Here is a 19,710-nt window from a genome sequence, read left to right as displayed (position 1 = left end):
TATTTTTAGTGCATAAAAGTGTATGGCAGGTTAAAGTTGAAGATGGTAGATTCACATTGAGCAGGACTAGCCCTCTCCTGCAACTGGATTTGAAAATATTTTATCAAACACTTGTGTGTTATTTCTTAGCCCATGTTGAAGTCTTGCAGTGTTTTTAATCCTTTGTTCTACAGGGACTTGAATCTTTTATCCAAATTGATAATTGTGAGAAGATAATTTTTCGTAATTTTCAGAAAAAAATTCAGAAAAAAAAAAACAGGTATTTTAGATTAAATGAAGAAAAACTCCCTGTTACTGTGCTGTTGTAAATCTGTTACAGATGGCAGTATATTTCTTACAACACAAGTTGATCCAGTTTTCCTTATTCTGCCATACCTAATCAAGGCTGCTCAGGTAAGATTATTTATCCTTTAGCCTGCTAAATTTCTAAAATGGACTGGGTCATCGTTCAATTTGGACAGCACCACTTATTTTTCAATGGGGTGTTCTGAAAATTTACTCTCTGAATAGGGATACAATGAGAAACTCTGAGGCATCCATGTTTGATCAGTCCAAGGTAGAACAATATATATGTTGCAGGGACTGGACAAGTTCAAGCAAAAAGAAGTATTCGAGCAATTCGAATTCAAACAAAAGAATTTATTATTTATATGTATTAATGTTTATTTTACCCTTATCCTGCTAAATTTTTATAATGAACTTATCCATCTTTTAATTTGGACAGTACCGTTTACTGTTAAAATGGGTGCTTGACAAAAAGATGCAGTCTGATCAAGATCTGCACTGGGCGCAAAGGCAGAATTAATCCTGTCCAGCATGCTAAGGGTTAAAACTAGTGATGATAATCGGACAGCATTATGGTAATCGATTAATCGGATATAATCGGAAGGCCTTCATAGCGATTAATCGGAAAACTAATCGGACTTTAACACTGAAGCTTCTGTAACGTATTAACCATTAGCTCACATGACTAACTATATTAGCATATATTTAGCAGGAGTAGTATAATTGTGTATGAAGTTTTAGCCCTTGTATGCACGTACCAATGTGGCTAATTAAAAAGTATCTTTTATATATGGAGGTATAATGTGGCATTTTTATATGATTTGCACCCAAACGTCTGTGTGACAATCAGGACTCCTTGAGAAACTGACCATGTTGTCAAACCTAACACCTCAATAAGAATGCTATTTTTGTCCCTATTTGTACATTTTATTATTGGTTCAAACTTCAATGCCCTCCAATGTTTTTATTTCTAATTTTCTATTTATAACTATTTCTGTTTATAAAATCACACAACTACAGCTGCATTTTAAAAATATCTACAAGCACAGTGCTGATTGAAACTATGAAGTAAATCAACCTACATAATTTACGAACGTGGGAGGGGTACCGTTATTTGCGGTCTTTACGGTATAATCGGCAAACGACAATCCCCATTTTTAGCTAACCTGTCACAAAGGGACAAGGTGAGCTTTTGTGATCGCGCAGTGTCCGTCGTCAGTCCGTGCTATAATACTATGACTGTATCGTTCTGTAATTAATAAGATTTTGATTTTAACTATTTTCTGAACTTGAAATCATATTCATTTTCTTTAAAGTAGCTAGACTATAGTAAAGGCGAGACTAATTTAAGGGTCAGCAAGTTTAGATAAAGCATGACAAGTTCCACCGTGGTATCTATTCGGCGTGCAGATATCTATCCTTATTATAAGATGTTACTGGATTGCTTTCCTTAAATATACCTTATTAGAATATATTATATACTAATTCCACTAAGGTGGCATGAGAAATGGTCAGCAGTTGACACATCATCCTTCACGGTTTTGCTATATAACTCTTGTCTCATTGACAGACTGAAAGGTGGGTTTAGGAGGTTAGGATGTCGAGAGCACCTTAGCTAGGCAGCGCTTTTGCTGCGGAGCGCCTCAGCTTTCGAACAGAGCTGTAAGATGATGGGTGTCTCTCAGTTTTGGCATTTAAGATTCTAAATTATAATTATTATTATTAAACTTATTTTATTTTAAAGGACTATTTTGGAACTATGGACAAATTAATTTAAGAAAGATAGAATTATTTATTTTAAATGTGCATCTAGAGAGAGAGTTTTTATGTATTAATTAATTCAGGATAATTTCGGGATTTGGAATGAATAAATCATATTTAAAGAACTTTGTACCTCATGTTTTTATGTACTAAATAAAATCCACTATACGATCGACTAATGAACTATGTAAAACGGCTGATAGGGGTACATCGTCCCTTCTTGGTGCTCGTGACCAGCAATTTTTTCAACAATGTTTAGACTTTTAGGCATTTTGAGCAGTTTCGTCGGCGGACAGTTTTAGTTACAGTCTTTGAGAGGAATGACGGAAGGACAACATAAGAAGTTATACATCAGAACAATTGTAAGTCCTGTTTATTTTTCCCTTCCTTCTAGTATGACGCAAGCCGTCCATTCTTTAGCAACAGAAATTCAAATAGGCTGTTCAGTTAAGCACGTATAGCATAAATCACACAATATCAGCATTAGACCGGAATGCAAAATTTTTCATAAACAGGATTAAGAAAATAGAAAATATAGGACTTGTCGTTTTAAAAGGGATTATTTACAGTGTGAAGTTGTATCTTATGAACATCCGAAATGTTTAAATGTTTAGCACTCTTCTCTCAAAATGAGACCATTAAAAGAAGATTTAAATATCCAGTTAAAAAACTTTATCATCTTAATAAGGCAGATAATCCTAATTCTTGTTTAGCAAAAATTGGTAAACATAACCATAAGACGTTGATTTATAATAAGTTTATGGCTCTTTATCATTTCAACAAAGTTATCAAAGAAAAACATGTAAATGTGCAACTTGATCATGTAGAATATGTTTCAAAATGGGTAGAATGGAAGTAAATTATTTGATTTTTGCTGTCTCTGATACGACAAGAAACGTTATTTTAGGAAAAGGTTTATTGTATAATTTTAGGATTCATATTTACTACGATTTACAAAGGCTAAGGGTAGCCAGAAATTATATGCGTCAAAAAAAAAAGATTTGAACGTTTTTTTTTACTAATAGACCGTAAATAATGCCTGTTATTAAACCACTGAGTTCACAAACATGTGTAGTAAAACTACGGACAAGTTCACATTTTCAACCAATTATTTATGAAATTTCACCCATTACCGAAGATTACATGACAGATAAGTTGGCTTTATTATATATAGATAGTTTGGTCAAAATAGGACAGAACAGGAAAATTCCAAATAATTTGGTTCAAATAAGGACAAAATCAGTTTCTCAAAGAATGGTAACGATTCCCACAGTCATAGTCCTTTAAAAGAGGTCAAATGTCCATCTGAATATCAACATGTGCTATTCCGTGTTATCAAGAAAAATATGGTTATCTTTGCGGAAAGTTTTAGAGATTTAAGACATTAGACGCCTTTCATATTCCGAACTTATTGCGATCTGTTAAAGGTAGGTCAGTAGTAGATAAAGCTACTTGTAAAAAGCCAGAAACTAAGTAAATCAAGATTTTTTTGTACATGTATAAAAAAGGACTGCTCAAAATGTTTTGTTTTGATTAAAAGAAAAAAAGGTTCTTTGGAACTAGTGAATTGCTTATTATAGATCATTGCATGATAAGTGAAAGGCTTTGATAATTATTACGTTGTACATATGTAAGTACTAGAATTTAATAGCTATAGTTAGGGTGAGGGCAAATTTATTAATGTTTTATTTTTGTTTGTCTATGAATATCTTGTTTTTGTTTTATTGATAAATATCTCCTAGAATACTGAAGACAGACTTTATTTATATAACAAATGAAAAAATGTTATATAGCACCTAAAAGAATTAAAGGTGTTTATAAAATTTGCATGAGATGCATTTTATTTCGTTTCTGTCTATTAGAAAACCATAATAGAAACATGGTTTCTTACCCTGCAGGTTCATGATAATTGCTCAGTATCATTTGCAAGGTATTGTCTAGCAATACATTAGCAGTATTCAACGTATGTCATTTTAACAGAAAAATGACTTAAAATAATGTTTAAGTTTGGGGAGCTTATAACATGTAATTAAACTCATTTGGAGTGGCATTTGTCTGCTTTGACAAAAAAGGCATCACGCGATATGAAGATAAATGGACAGGTTTATTATTCCGGTATTTTGCTGTTGTTGTTGGGGTTTCCTGTCTTTGTGCGTGGTATGATAACTTTAGTTTGTTGCTGCTTTTGTTATAGACTTAAGTAATTTTCTATAAGACATTGGCTTGCAAGAGGTACTAGCAGAAAGGGTAAGGTAACAGGCAATGGATGCTGAAAAGGACAAGAATCCTATTGTGAAATTCAAGTCAGCACTACCTGTTGAGGAGAATATTGCACTGCATTGGGATATGAATATTTCGGGCCATTCACATGGTGAAGAATAAAAGTGCATAAATGAAATTTACTTATATGGTGAAGGATATATTACAGGCACGAATGTTCTTAGTGACTGTTAACTCTCTCTCTCCGCGATCAATCATTATCTTTTAAAAAATTTTAATAATAAATTGGATGCTGCGTTGTACTATGAATGAACCCTTCTCTACTATCTGTTTATTCGAAATGCCAAACAATCCACTATCTGAGATTTACAGCATGAAGAGTATCGCACTTATACAATGAAGCAACAATACAACGATGTTATGGTACAACGATGTTATGGTTCAACGATGTTATGGTCCAATGATATTATGGTACAACAATGTTATGGTTCAACGATGTAATGGTACAACGATGTTATGGTACAACGATGTTATGGTTCAACGATGTAATGGTCCAATGATGTTATGGTCCAATGATGTTATGGTACAACGATGTTATGGTTCAACGATGCTATGGTCCAACACTCATATGGTCTAATAGTATTACGGTACAACGATGTTGTGGTACATTGGTGTTATGGTACATAGATGCTGTGGTACATTGGTGTTATGGTACATAGATGCTGTGGTACATTGGTGTTATGGTACAACGATGCTGTGGTACATTGGTGTTATGGTACAACGATGCTGTGGTATATTGGTGTTATGGTACAACTGTCTTTTGGTCAATGGTGTCTGTTTACAACGGTGTCATGGTACAACTGTTTATGGAACAATGGTGTTATGGTTTAATGGTCACAGCAATGGTAATGCTACAACATCCTGATGTTATGGTCAACAATGTATTGGTACAACAGTAGCCTCAGTACAGCAGCGTGTTGTCTACGCAAAACTAAGTCAACACTATCACGAATGTTCAACGATGTCTACACTGCCCACTGTCGCCTCACAGATGTTCACTGATGTCTCCATGATGTCCTACAAACAAACCACTAACGCCTCACAGATGTTCACTGATGCTTCCATGATGTCCCACTAGCGAACCACTATCGCCTCCACAACGATGAAACCTTATTTGAAATGCTTGAAATGAATTGTATATAATCATTGTTATCATGATAGGACTGTGTGAGTGAGAATTGTATGTTTTGCATCATCATTGTACGGATGCACATGTTTATCTACTTTTGCACTGATTTTAAAAAGAAAAGTGATTCTCACTTTTATTTTTCCAAGGAAGGGAGGAAATATAATACTATGACTGTATCGTTCTGTAATTAATAAGATTTTGATTTTAACTATTTTCTGAACTTGAAATCATATTCATTTTCTTTAAAGTAGCTAGACTATAGTAAAGGCGAGACTAATTTAAGGGTCAGCAAGTTTAGATAAAGCATGACAAGTTCCACCGTGGTATCTATTCGGCGTGCAGATATCTATCCTTATTATAAGATGTTACTGGATTGCTTTCCTTAAATATACCTTATTAGAATATATTATATACTAATTCCACTAAGGTGGCATGAGAAATGGTCAGCAGTTGACACATCATCCTTAACGGTTTTGCTATATAACTCTTGTCTCATTGACAGACTGAAAGGTGGGTTTAGGAGGTTAGAATGTCGAGAGCACCTTAGCTAGGCAGCGCTTTTGCTGCGGAGCGCCTCAGCTTTCGAACAGAGCTGTAAGATGATGGGTGTCTCTCAGTTTTGGCATATAAGATTCTAAATTATAATTATTTTTATTAAACTTATTTAATTTCAAAGGACTATTTTGGAACTATGGACAAATTAATTTAAGAAAGATAGAATTATTTATTTTAAATGTGCATCTAGAGAGAGAGTTATTATGTATTAATTAATTCAGGATGATTACGGGATTTGGAATGAATAAATCATATTTAAAGAACTTTGTACCTCATGTTTTTTTTGTACTAAATAAAATCCACTATACGATCGACTAACGAACTATATATTAAAAACGGCTGATAGGGGTACAGTGCTTCCATGCGTCAGTCCGTAAACTTTTGCTTGTGACCACTCTAGAGGTCACATTTTTCATGGGATCTTTATGAAAATTGGTCAGAATGCTCATCTTGATGATATCTAGGTCAAATTCGAAACTGGGTCACTTGCGGTCAAAAACTAGGTCAGTAGGTCTAAAAATAGAAAAACCTTGTGACCACTCTAGAGGTCACATTTTTCATGGGATCTTTATGAAAGTTGGTCAGAATGTTCATCTTGATGATATCTAGGTCAAGTTCGAAACTGGGTCACGTGCCGTCAAAAACTAGGTCAGTAGGTCTAAAAATAGAAAAACCTTGTGACCTCTCTAGAGGCCATATATTTTACAAGATCTTCATGAAAATTGGTCAGAACGTTCACCTTGATGATATCTAGGTCAAGTTCGAAACTCGGTCACGTGCCGTCAAAAACTAGGTCAGTAGGTCAAATAATAGAAAAACCTTGTGACCTCTCTAAAGGCCATATTTTTCATGGGATCTGTATGAAAGTTGGTCTGAATGATCATCTTGATGATATCTAGGTCAAGTTCGAAACTGGGTCAGGTGCTATCAAAAACTAGGTCAGTAGGTCTAAAAATAGAAAAACCTTGTGACCTCTCTAGAGGCCATATATTTCATGACATCTTCATGAAAATTGGTCAGAACGTTCACCTTGATGATATCTAGGTCAAGTTCGAAAGTGGGTCACGTGCCATCAAAAACTAAGTCAGTAGGTCAAATAATAGAAAAACCTTGTGACCTCTCTAAAGGCCATATTTTTCATTGGATCTGTATAAAAATTGGTCTGAATATTCATCTTGATGATATCTAGGTCAAGTTCGAAACAGGGTCATGTGCGGTCAAAAACTAGGTCAGTAGGTCTAAAAATAGAAAAACCTTGTGACCTCTCTAGAGGCCATACTTATGAATGGATCTCCATAAAAATTGGTCAGAATGTTCACCTTGATGATATCTAGGTCAAGTTTGAAACTGGGTCACGTGCCATAAAAAACTAGGTCTGTAGGTCAAATAATAAAAAGCCTTGTGACCTCTCTAGAGGCCATACTTTTCATGGGATCTGTATGAAAGTTGGTCTGAATGTTCATCTTGATGATACTGTGGTCAAAAACTAGGTCAGTAGGTCTAAAATTATTAAAATCTTTTGACCTCTCTAGAGGCCATATTTTTCAATGGATCTTCATGAAAATTGATCTGAATGTTCACCTTGATGATATCTAGGTCAGTTTCGAAACTGGGTCATGTGCGGTCAAAAACTAGGCCAGTAGGTATAAAAATAGAAAAACCTTGTGACATCTCTAGAGGCCATATTTTTCATGAGATTTCATGAAAATTAGTGAGAATGTTCACCTTGATGATATCTAGGTAAAGTTCAAAACAGGGTCACGTACCTTCGAAAACTAGGTCAATAGATCAAATAATAGAAAAACCTAGAGACCATATTTTTCAATGGATCTTCATGAAAATTGGTCAGAATTTTTATCTTGATAATATCTAGGTCAAGTTCAAAACTGGGTCACATGAGCTCAAAACTAGGTCACTATATCAAATAATAGAAAAAATGACGTCATACTCAAAACTGGGTCATGTGGGAAGAGGTGAGCGATTCAGGACCATCATGGTCCTCTTGTTTAATTTTCTTTCACTGCTGCACCTTCATATATCTTGTAGAATCCAACTACTTCCACACTGGTGGTATAGTCTTCCTTGGATAAGGGAATATAGACTATAGTTTTGATTGCGTTATTATTTTGAGCGAATGCAGTAAATTGCTTTGCTTCCGTTTTGAAGAGTGGAAAAGAAATGAACCTAAAGCGGAAATACCACGAAAAGACGCGTAACTCCCGAACAGGCTTAAAACTAGCATACGTGTCAGATAATCGATTATGCAAGTTCATAATCGATGTCGGCGACTTTGGCTCCTTAAATGATCGACAATCTATTATCGGCGACAGTCGGAACATCACTAGTTAAAACTTTCTCAAGTATCATAGGTCAGTTCTGTTATGTATATTAATTTATGTGATATTGTAGTCTGAGAAGTTCATGACCTTGGACCAGACAGTGTGTGATGACGATTTTCCAGAATGTCAGAGATTACAAAGTTGTTGTCAGCCGGAACTTCTGGAGCATGTAGCCGACGTTAAAGGTAATGAATTTCAATGAAAATACACCTTATTTTTTGTCAGTCAGAACATCTGCTCTTTGTATGATTTCCGATATCTGAAGTGAATTAAATTTACCAAAGTCACTCTTGTCTGTCTGTCCGTCCATAATTTATGTCTGCTTCATATCTTCTGAACTGCAGGAAAGATTTTTATTGAACTGGCATTAAGTGTTAACCTCATCAGGACTGACACACAGAAAATGCAAGGTTGGTCACTAGGCCAAATGTCAAGGTATTTTATTCAAAAAGAACTTTTGGAAGCTTAGATCACAACCAAGCTAAATAAAAGCAGACTGTGTCAGTCTGAGAGGTTAATGAAATGTGCAACACCCCTGGCATTCGCGGGTCAGAGGTCAAGTAGCTGAACTGTGTCTAAACTGTTTGAAGATTTATAATCTTAAATTGTCTCACATACCACTGTGGTGGGAGACATATTGATTTACTCCTGTCTGTCTGTGTGTCTGTTAGTCTGTCACAAATCTTGTCCGCACTCGTAAGTGGAACATTTTGCATCCAATCTACACCAAACTTGAATAAAATGTGTTTGCCAATAAGTCCTCGGCTAAGTTCGATAACTAGCCAAATCGGCCTAGGCACTTCGGAATTATGGCCCTTGAACTGGAAAAACTGATGCGAGTGATACAGGTCTTGGTGCATGGTTGAATCAGATACATAATGGAGAAGAAATGCCAATCTAGGTGATCTGGCAGTTGTGAGAGACATGCACTTTTCTCAAAAGCAGCTCTAGTTTACCTCATCAGTTTGACGTGCAGAGAGCACAACACAAGTCACTAGATTTAATTTGCACGTAAGAGGTCAGAGATCAAATTAGGAGGACATGCAGCGTGCACAACCTGGGTCACTATGTCCAAAGTCCAGATCAACGCTTTTTAAGTCCATGGTCATTATCACATCATTTTATATTTTTATTCCCCTGTATTAATCACCCTTTAGTAGTAGCTTTAGAAATTGCATTATGAAGTATTTTAGGGGTATTTTGATACTGTGTTTGTGAATATTGAGAAACCCAATGTATTGTAAACCTTGATTATTACCTTTCATGAACATTGAATTCATGTAGACAGTGTTGCCAACTTCTGAAATAAATAATCTGTATCAGGAGCAGATTGTCGTTGCTGGTTGTTGTTGGGACTGTGAATGTTCTAACTTGGCATTAGAACAGTGTCTCACAATGTCAATGGGCAACATTTAGTAAAATTTACACTCAACCCTAAATGGAATTAAAATATGAGTTTTTTCTCAACATCCTGCATTTGTTAAGTTGACATTTTTAAAATGGATTAACATTTTCAAAATTCACAGTCCTTGATAATTGCAGACGTTTGTAATGTATATTCAGGTGATGATGACTTTAAAGTATACAGATTCAACAAAGATAAAACTCTATCATGGTTAAAGTTAAAGGTAAGTTTCATACCAAATCCTGCAAAACTGGTAGCCTAACAAAGGCTCTCAGACAGGCTTTAATTTTGCGCAAGTTTTGTTTAAATTAATCCATTTCAAACTTTTCAAGGTTTAAACTGGTAACTTTTGTCAATCAAATAAAGTTTGTTAATAACAGACAATTATTGTTTTCACTTTTAAGTACATGCACTTTTCATCTGACAAATAGATGTCATTTTAGCAATGCTCCAAATTAGCACTAGGTTAAGGGAAAAACCAAGCAGTTTAAAAGTCTGGCACATATATAAGCATTTATATTAAGGCCAGTAAGAAATTTTATTACATATAATACATGAATTTGAGTTAATGACTGAAAAATAGTACCATGATTTTAATTGAGTTAATGACTGAAAAATAAATATTCCATAATTTTAAATGTTGTTATGTACATTGATGTCAGTCCATTTCATGTGAGGTCTTTAGGTGAAAATTTGTCTTTTATTCATTTCAGACAGAAAATGTGTGTAAAGTGTTGGAAAGGAAGAATATATGTGTGTCTGGTGCTAAAACATCCGAACTTATTCAGAGTAAGGCAACTGAAGGTTGGTAAAACACTGAGTTAAAATCTTGCTTCTTTTATCACACCATTCTAGCCCACCCGCTTAGCTCAGTAGGGAGAGCATTGGTATATGGATCACGGTGTCGCAAGTTCAATCCTAGTGAGGGGGGTATGTTCTCCGTGACAATTTGATAAAAGACATTGTGTCTGAAATCATTTGTCCTCCACCTCTGATAATTCATGTGGGGAAGTTGGCAGTTACTTGTGGAGAACAGGTTTGTACTGGTACAGAATCGAGGAACACTGATTAGGTTAACTGTCAGCCGTTATATGACTGAATTAATGTTGAAAAACGGTGTTAAACCCAAAACAAACAAAAAAAAAAAACAATTCATTACACCACTTAGGTACGGAATATATGGGGCTTGTATTGTATGTCTGTCTGTTAGTCCATCTGTCTATAATTTGTGAATTTTTGTCTGCTCCGTGTCTAATTCTGTCCCCAGAGTAGACTCGTAAAGTTCACATTAAATATTAACTTCATCATGGTTATGTGCAAAGCACACAACACAAGTATCTGGGTCAGAGTTGAGTTAGCTTATCTGCATCTACTCCATATTGTCTAAACTGCTGGGAAGATTTTCATGAAACTGGTATCACTTGTTTACCAAATCAAGACAACATTCAGTGCACATGACCTGTGTCACAAAAGTTGAGGTCAAAGATCAGTTATCATGAATTCATGTCTACTCCATATCTTAACCAGAACAATGAATTTTAAAAAATTAGCAACAGTTGTTTACCTCATCCAGATGACATGCAGAGTTCACGACCCAAATCACTAGGTCCAACGTCACACTTGTAGGCCAAAGATAAAAAAAACATAAATTTGTGTCCGCTCCATATCTTCTTAACCACTGGAAGAATTTTCATAAAACAAACATTGTTAGCCTAATCAAAACTTTATACAGAATGCAAAAATCCATGTCATTAGGTTTTAGTGAAGAAGGTCTAATGATAGATCAGTAATTTAAGAACACTTCAGCCTCTAACCATCAAACTTCATGGGATGATTGCCTAGCATCATGCTTTGACATGGTGTCATAGAGGGCCCCCTACTTGTTGAATTTGGTGTCCCTCAACAATATATGGGATCCCTTCAGTTTGAAAGGATGAAAATGTACTCAACCATAACAGCTAAACCTTAAATTCCTTGTTTCGAATTAAATTCAGCAACACTCTATATAGGTTGTTGCTTAATTTAACTTGAAGCAAGAATAGATATAAATACGATTTAAGATGAGATGAAAGCAACTTCGGTTTCATATGTTTTGGTTGAATATTCTGTTGGAATTAAGAGATCTTTGAATGTAACTCGGTCTGTAATGTTTCTATTACATTGTCATTATTGAAAATAGGTATCCAGGAGGAACACCAGCTTTGTCTATTGGGTGTCCCTCGTTAGAATTTGGGGTCCTCGGGATCCCGGGACACTGTAAGTGTCGAGGCCTGCTAGCATAAGTTTATTTCACATGTTTCCGGGGTCAGTGTATACAAAATTTCAAGATAACAGTGACCTTGAAACTGAAAGTAAAGGTTTGATTTAGCCATTTTGGCAAATATTAGACCAAAAAGGTAACATTGTTGAACTTTGGACATGATTTTTTGTTCGAAATAATTTGAGTGCTTTGAAAAGGAAAACCAGGACTGTACTACTTCAGACCTTTTTTACTTGCAAATAAATGGTTTTGAATTACTCTAATACAGAAAATATTTAAAATATACATGTATCTTCAATGGTAAATAGTATTACAAACTTCCCATAGTCCAGGTTTCTTAAATGATCTACCATAATATTATTAGCTTTACCATATACTGGTATATCAATACCTTGATACCCTAATTAACAAGGGTTCTCCATGGCCTAGTGGTTAAGGTCACAGACTTCAAATCACTTGCCCTTCACCGATGTGGGTTTGAGCCTTGTTGGGGGCATTGAATTCTTCATGTGAGGAAGCCATCCAGCTGACTTACGGAAGGCCGTTGGCTCTACCCAGGTGCCCACCCGTGATTTTATAATGCAAGGAGGGGCACCTGGTGTCTTCTTCCACCATCAGAAGTTGCCATATGACTTTAAATTGTTTTGGTGTGACCCAACAACAAAGCAAAACCTAATTAAGAATGCCAGCCCTTTGTACAAGCATAATTAAATACTGTGAAACCATCAATATTCATGGGGGACTAATTTTCGCAGTTTCCTCAAAATAAAATCCCAGTAAACTTGTAAAATTCCCGTTTATTTTTTATTCAGAAGTTGAAATGCAACAAGTTCATTACCCCAAGATAAACAGTTTAAACTCAGTGTCATGAATTCCAGGGGATCAAGCATTTTAGATAATCAAAATCTGATAAAACAATATTTTGTGCACATGTTTTTGGGACGGGTCTTGATGTCTTCGAAATAGCATGAATTTTGAGATAACAAGTTTCAGCTGTTTTCACAGGAACCATGAAAATCATGCCTACAAAATTAAATGGTTTTACAGTAGATGGTTGCAAATTATGATCAGTTAATAATCTTTGTTACTGATTTCAGATGAATATATGAGGTATGCATATGGAATTGTGTCAGATTATCTCTCTACAGAGATGAGTTCTGCTCTCAGAGAACATCTAGGGTAAGAGGTTCCAACTTCAACATTTTCTGGAAAACGTCTGCTGATTGGATATGTCTCTACAACTAAAAAAAAATCTGTTTTCAGATGCTTGCCTTCTGTCTGTCTATCCCTGTGCAAGTATGTCACAATGAGTGAGGTCTGCTGCAAACAAGCCTCATTTAACACATGATGCAGGTTGAGTTTGCAATAAGCTTGTTTTGTTGGCTCTCGCACTGTAAGGTCAAAGTCGCAGGTGCACAGATAATATTGTAACAAGTTTGTCATGATATAGAAACACACATTCTTCAAGTATATTTGTTAGATGAATAGTTTGAATATTAAATCAGCTTACTTATATAGCCTACGGCAGTTCAATTTCTTTCTTTTATAAAAACTTGTTAAAATCAGGATGGTATTACAAATGTTGTTACAGAACTCTCGTCTTTTCAGTATTCCAGTTGTTACAGAGAAGAGACCATCTGATGCTAAAAATCCTCCATCAAAGGTTTGTCATTATTTCATTCATTCAGCCAAACTTTTGACTTGATATAGATCAGTATACTGGCTCCGGTCAGATAGATCAGCCTCGGAAGTGGAATAGCCGTTTCGTCTTAAACTTCCACTTCAGATGTTACATCAGCTGAAAATTAGGGCCTCCGTGGCTGAGTTGTAAAGATCACTGACTTCAAAAACTTTGCCCCTCGTGGGTCTGATCTTCACTTGGGGCGTTGAATTCTCCATGTGAGGAAGTCATTTAGCTGGCTTATGGAAGGTTGATGGTTCTATTCGAGTGTCTGCTTGTGATGAAATAATGCATGGAAGGGCACTTGAGGTCTGCCCCCACTGTCAAAACCTGGAAAGTTGCCATATCGACCTATAATTGTGTAGATGCTACGTTAAACCCAACAAAACAAACAAATTTAACTTATTATAGATCAGTCTGGGATGTGGGGTAACTTCTTTAGACATTGCATCTACTGAGAGTCAGTTCTTCCTTCAAAACCTGATTCCAGTGCTGACATTTCCTATTACTTCTTTGAAGAGTGCCGCATCTTCATTCAATCCCTCTTAATAGCCATATAGACATCCCTTTTGATACTGTCTACATGAGTTTATTCATTTTGAGAGAATTTGCAGGAAATACATGTAGAATATCCATCTGTATATGTAAAATATCTGGTCTGTGTCTTCGATATAGAATATAATAGTTCTACATGTATTTTAGAATCTTACATATTCAAATATCTGACCTAGTATGTTTTTGTCATTATTTCTAACATGACCGATTTATTTCCCTAATATACAAAAGAGAGACTGAAACTTTGTGATTATACAACAAAATCAATGTTTGTATGTCACAATTATAATTGCATAAAACGGCATAGCGGCACGCTGGAAAAGAAAACCACACAAGACAGATAAATATTTGGTGGGTGTCGTCAAGGATGTTGATCATGACCTTTAACATCGTGTTAGAATCAAAATAGTATATCCCAGACAGTGATTTTGTCTTTATTAAAATCACTGTCATCGAGATGAGTTTTAACCCTCGCCCTTCTATAATGAAGTTATCCATCTTTCAATTTGGACAGTACCATTAACTGTTAAAAGGAGTGCATACCAAAAAGATACTGAATAGCGAACAGTGCAGATCATGATCAGACTGCATGAATGTGCAGGCTGATCTTGGTCTGCACTGGTCGCATGCTGCCAGCTGGTTGCGCCCTCATGATATAATTCCTTCGCGCATGAACTCTAATCAATGATTTAATTCAAAGAAAAAATCACTGGGATACATAATTTCTTGATAAACTTTTCTAACCTGTCCATTTAGAATCATTATGGCAGTTTTATGCATGCTTTTAACCTTCCTGTCTTATATATATATATATGTAAATATGTCACTGTTACACAAGGACAAAACTTTGAAATGTAGTCAAAGTTAAATTTTCAAAATAAAATATGTTTAAACCAATTAAATGATGCTTTTTTTTTCTGCAGCGTGCAAAGTTGGAAGATATAACACCTAGCGAAGATTACAGTTCAAATGTTAAACAGGATGATAAATCTAATAAGGTAATTGTTTGAGCGTTGAGAGTTGAAATTGATAATTTTTATACACCCCAAGGGACAATTATGTTATGACGCTAGTGTCTGTCCATCCATCCGTCTGTTAGCAATTTCGTACCCGCCCTGTAACCCCTTGAAGGATTTGGAAGAAACTTGACACAAATGTTCACCACATCAAGACGGCATGCAGAGCATATGTTTTGGATGACTCGCTTCAAGGTCAAGGTCACAGGGGTCAAAGGTCATATGACGTTGTTTCGTGTCTGCTTAATTTGACATCGGATAATATGATGTCTTGTCCATTACAAAACTGACAAATGAAGTTCATCGTAATATTGATCATGATATTGCAGAGGGCATTTAAGGGGACGCATACTTTGAAATTAGAAAAAAGTGGGTGGGGTATGATAAAATTTACATGCAAAAAAGTACAAGGTTTTGGTACATGAAATGGATACTGTTTCAACTGTTATAAATACATAAAGGATTGCTCACTAAAATAAAAATGAGAAAACTGAAACAAGGAAGTTATTGTTGAATTACATAAGACTTCTTGTGTACATTCAAAGTCAACAATTAAGACTTTTTGGTGCGAAAATAATAGTGCTTCACCTTGTCCAAACATTTATCAATGTCCTACAGATTCTAATTTAAAGAAAGAATGTGAAATATGGTCACTGTCTTGCTTTTCATTTCGCATATGTAAGCTAAAACACATTATTTAGTTTGTTTACAAAGTAGTGCATAAGAAAAGATACGGTGGTCAAGGAATGCCACATTCCAAAACTAAAAGAGTATATTCCCCTTAATACATTAAACATTTATGGTTACAGAAGTCTAGTAGCTTATAATAAGGGCCTAGAAATGTTGCCATTATTAATTTTTAACTTGGTATTCATGAACTACAATGCACTTAAATATCAAAACACATTCAACAAACTTTTGAAAATGTATTGTCTTAAAAATCCCTAAAATAAGGTATGAAATTTGGTTGAGAGGTCCAATCAATGTGTATATGTGTAAAAGTAACATTCTAATCTTGTTCACAAAAGTTACTAATACACAGCAGGCATGTCAATGATAAAAACTGGACGAATATACAGTTATCCTCACTTTAATGTCATTTATAATTTGTCCTTGAATTCTCCACCATACTTTTCATAACTCTGTTTGCACGAGTTGCACGAGAATGCTGTCATTCACGTAAAAAATGGGGTCAAATAAGTTGTAAATGCAATATCATCTAAACGTAATTAATGGATTATGCAGTTCAAGATAAACTTTATCTCATAACGTAACGAACATGTATAATGTTGTAACAACAACTTTACTTACACTGATTTAAGTAGCAGTCGGTTTATAAGTGACTTTATTGATTCATTTTGTGTTTTGTTATTGTTGTCAAAAAGTATAACGGAAGTGCCTCACAACTGAAGCGGAAACCAGTTTGATGCGCAAAGTAGTCCAATGTAAGTAATATTTTTTGACAAATGTCCACAGAAATTAATAATTTTCTAATATTAAAGACGAATATCTGAATAGGATTCATTATTTGATAAGAAATTATAATCATCGACATGTTTTTTTAGAAATCGTACACGTGCTGACACCTAAGTTGTCTCCCGTTGTTTATTAGAGTTACCTTTCGTCCGGCGCAGTAATACATGTGCAGTGAATCGCCGAGAAGTCGTGGGAAAATTAAAAACCATGTAAATAAACTAAAATTAACCACCTTTTCAAGATGAATTTCAAGTGATCGCCATTATGCATTTAACCCACCTGACCTGTGTAGCATCTTAGATATCTGTTCTAAGGTATTCATTGTGTAGAATGTCATGTTATGCCCTTGCAATGCTAATCCCATTCTGATATTTTTTGTTTTCATTTTTATCAATGAGAAATATGGCGTCCATCCCGAGCTGAAATGACGTGGCGTTAAATTTTTACATGTTTAAGCAAACCTGGTATGTTAGAAAGAAAATCTCATCCCTTCAACATTATTTGGAACACTGTTATTGTAAAAAACCTGTTTTTTCCTTATACAAAAGCTTAATATTTTGTGTTGAATGTACTTTCACAAAGACCTCTGTTTTCCTATTACATTCATAGTACCACATCCTTATCCACAAAATACTGAATATTACAGGTGTCCATCAGTATTATATCAGTTTAGGAATATGTTTTTTATTTTCCCACCATTGATTTCTTGAATATGCACCCCTTCCGCATTTCTGTATGAACTGTGAATGTAGCAATATGCGTCCCCTTAAGAACAAAAATAACAAAGACCTTGTGGTTAGTATGATTTACCACATTCGTTATTCAGATGCGTAATATTTAACCACTTGGGCTAACGTGCTTGTGGTTCAGTTTCTATGCATCAGATTCAGAACTCAGCTGTTGTAAATCATACAATAAATAATGCCACAGTCTTGTTTCTTTTTTAATGTAATGAATATCAAGTGAGTGAAATTCAGACTTTCCACCAATATGAACAAACAATATGAGAATTATCACTGTATTATTACAGGGTAAACAGACAACAGCACAGAAGAAGTTGGAGAAAGTTGACAAGTCTGGCATGAAGAGCATGATGAGTTTCTTCTCACCGAAAACCAAATCTTGATAAAAATTATTGTGCTAGAGTATGACATTCTTCTGGAGAAAATGGCATTGCAGTATGTTCTTTGTATATTTGTTTTAGCTAATCAGAATGATGTTCCCATTACTGCATTATTGTTGAAATCGCACTGCCTGAAGAGTTTGGTTATAACCTTAGTGTACCAGTTTATCTTTCTTTTTTAAGCTAGTCTGGAATTTGAGGACTTTTGACTACAGGAAGAAAAATATTCAGGGAAACTTGTGAGAAATTATTGTTCCCAGAATATCTTTTTCAGTCAAGTCTGAAATAGAGCAGGTCAGGGCTTTTGTGGAATTTGACTTAACAAGTATTAAGCAGGTTAGATAGGTTCCCAGACACATTAATAATGTTCATAATTAAGTTATGCTTTTGAGGTTTGTTTTGGGAAGAACAGTTTATGCTCCTATCCGCAGGAGTTATGGATACTTTGAGATAAATTTACTAATTTTGCCTAGTTGTACATGTAACTAATTTGATTGTTAAATTTGCAACTTTACAAGGATCCTTTGAATATTATACACCTCCCTTTAAGTTTTATGACCTGTTCGGCTCCATTATTGGCATTTGATAACGTGTTCCAAAGTCGGTAAATTTTTTATTAGACTGACATTTTAATAAAAAAGTTCAGTACTCCACCAGTGCTTATTACAGTTTTACATATCTGTATTATTTAAACATTCTGCCTAGTTACAAGTTAACAGTATAGTACATTACATTTGTAATAATGAGCTATGTAAATGTTGAAATTTATTGCAAGCATGGGAGAAACTTGAAGACCAAAAATTCCTGTGGTCTACTGCAAAGATCTAGGTTTGTTGAATGATTTGTTCAATCGTTAATTGTTTGCTGGTGCTAAAATTTTGCATTTACATTGTAGTGGGCTTTATATATACTGTGAATCATTAAATTTCGTGGGCATGAAATTTCGTGGTTTTGGTAAAAACGGCAATTTCGTGGGGAATGGAGAATATGAATTCGTGGATTTAAACTTTTGAACATAAAATGAATGTGAATTTTACTTCTTCGTTGGGATTACATTTCGTGGATTGACTCGGCCACGAAATCCACGAAAGTTAATCCCCCACAAATATTAATGATTTCACAGTACATGTATTAACCAAAACCAACTGCCATATATGAATAGTTATATTAAAGGGGTACATTTCCAACTACTGTTCAGTGTTGGTCAGGATGGACTTCACATTGATTAAAGTTTAAGAATAAAAATGCATGATGGGATCTGTAGTTGAAACTTCGTGAAACCATAAAAGACAATTTACTACTCTGCAGTTTTATTTAACTTGCATGTCCACCTCAGTTAATGCATGTAAGTATTGTTACATTGTGTTAAAGCAGCTTGCTTATGAGAGATATTTATTCAATTGCTGCCATTGTTTGTGTTCAAAATAGATGCTTTTAGTAGGCATATTTGTTATTTACGGTTTATAATGCTGATGTACAAAGCAATTGTATCAGTGCTGTATTTATGATATACATACTAGTATAAGATTTTCTGAACATTTAAGTCATGTATAACAGACAAAATTGAATAAAACTTTGTAAAAGCCACACAGAACTTGTTGTTGAAAGTTTATTTGAAATAAAATATAGAAATGTTTGTATTTGGACTGTAGGGGCTGGTAAATATGTCATTTGAAAACAATGTACGGAAAATTCCATCCTGCCCAGGGTACATTTTTAGCTCACCTGTCACATAGTGACAGGGTGAGCTTTTGTGATCGCACGTTCGTCCGTCTGTCGTCCGTCCACAATTACTTGTGAACACGATAGAGACCACATTTTGCAATCAATCTTAATCTTGAAAAC

The 19,710-nt window shown here is 35.0% G+C and overlaps 1 protein-coding gene across 3 annotated transcripts in view; it reads left to right on the top strand.

Moving 5' to 3' along the window:
• LOC123554988 (ribonuclease H2 subunit B-like) overlaps window positions 1-19,459 on the top strand; it is a 48,240-nt gene extending 28,781 nt beyond the window's left edge. For 2 of the 3 annotated variants that reach the window (XM_045345480.2, XM_045345478.2), the window contains 8 exons: window positions 320-393; window positions 8,420-8,534; window positions 9,913-9,977; window positions 10,468-10,558; window positions 13,112-13,193; window positions 13,623-13,677; window positions 15,174-15,248; window positions 17,773-19,459. In XM_045345480.2, the coding sequence (XP_045201415.1) occupies window positions 320-393; window positions 8,420-8,534; window positions 9,913-9,977; window positions 10,468-10,558; window positions 13,112-13,193; window positions 13,623-13,677; window positions 15,174-15,248; window positions 17,773-17,868 (653 nt within the window). In that variant the 3' untranslated portion in view covers window positions 17,869-19,459. Of the gene's footprint in view, window positions 1-319; window positions 394-8,419; window positions 8,535-9,912; window positions 9,978-10,467; window positions 10,559-13,111; window positions 13,194-13,622; window positions 13,678-15,173; window positions 15,249-16,651; window positions 16,712-17,772 lie in introns of all 3 variants that reach the window. The other variant, XM_053547490.1, reaches the window with a different exon arrangement.
• Window positions 19,460-19,710: the final 251 nt, after the last annotated feature.

The sequence above is a fragment of the Mercenaria mercenaria genome, chromosome 7 (assembly GCF_021730395.1).
Source record: "Mercenaria mercenaria strain notata chromosome 7, MADL_Memer_1, whole genome shotgun sequence".
Lineage (NCBI taxonomy): Eukaryota > Metazoa > Mollusca > Bivalvia > Venerida > Veneridae > Mercenaria > Mercenaria mercenaria.
The sequence above is the reverse complement of the archived record's forward strand: the minus strand, read 5'-3'. Positions and strand labels throughout refer to the sequence as shown.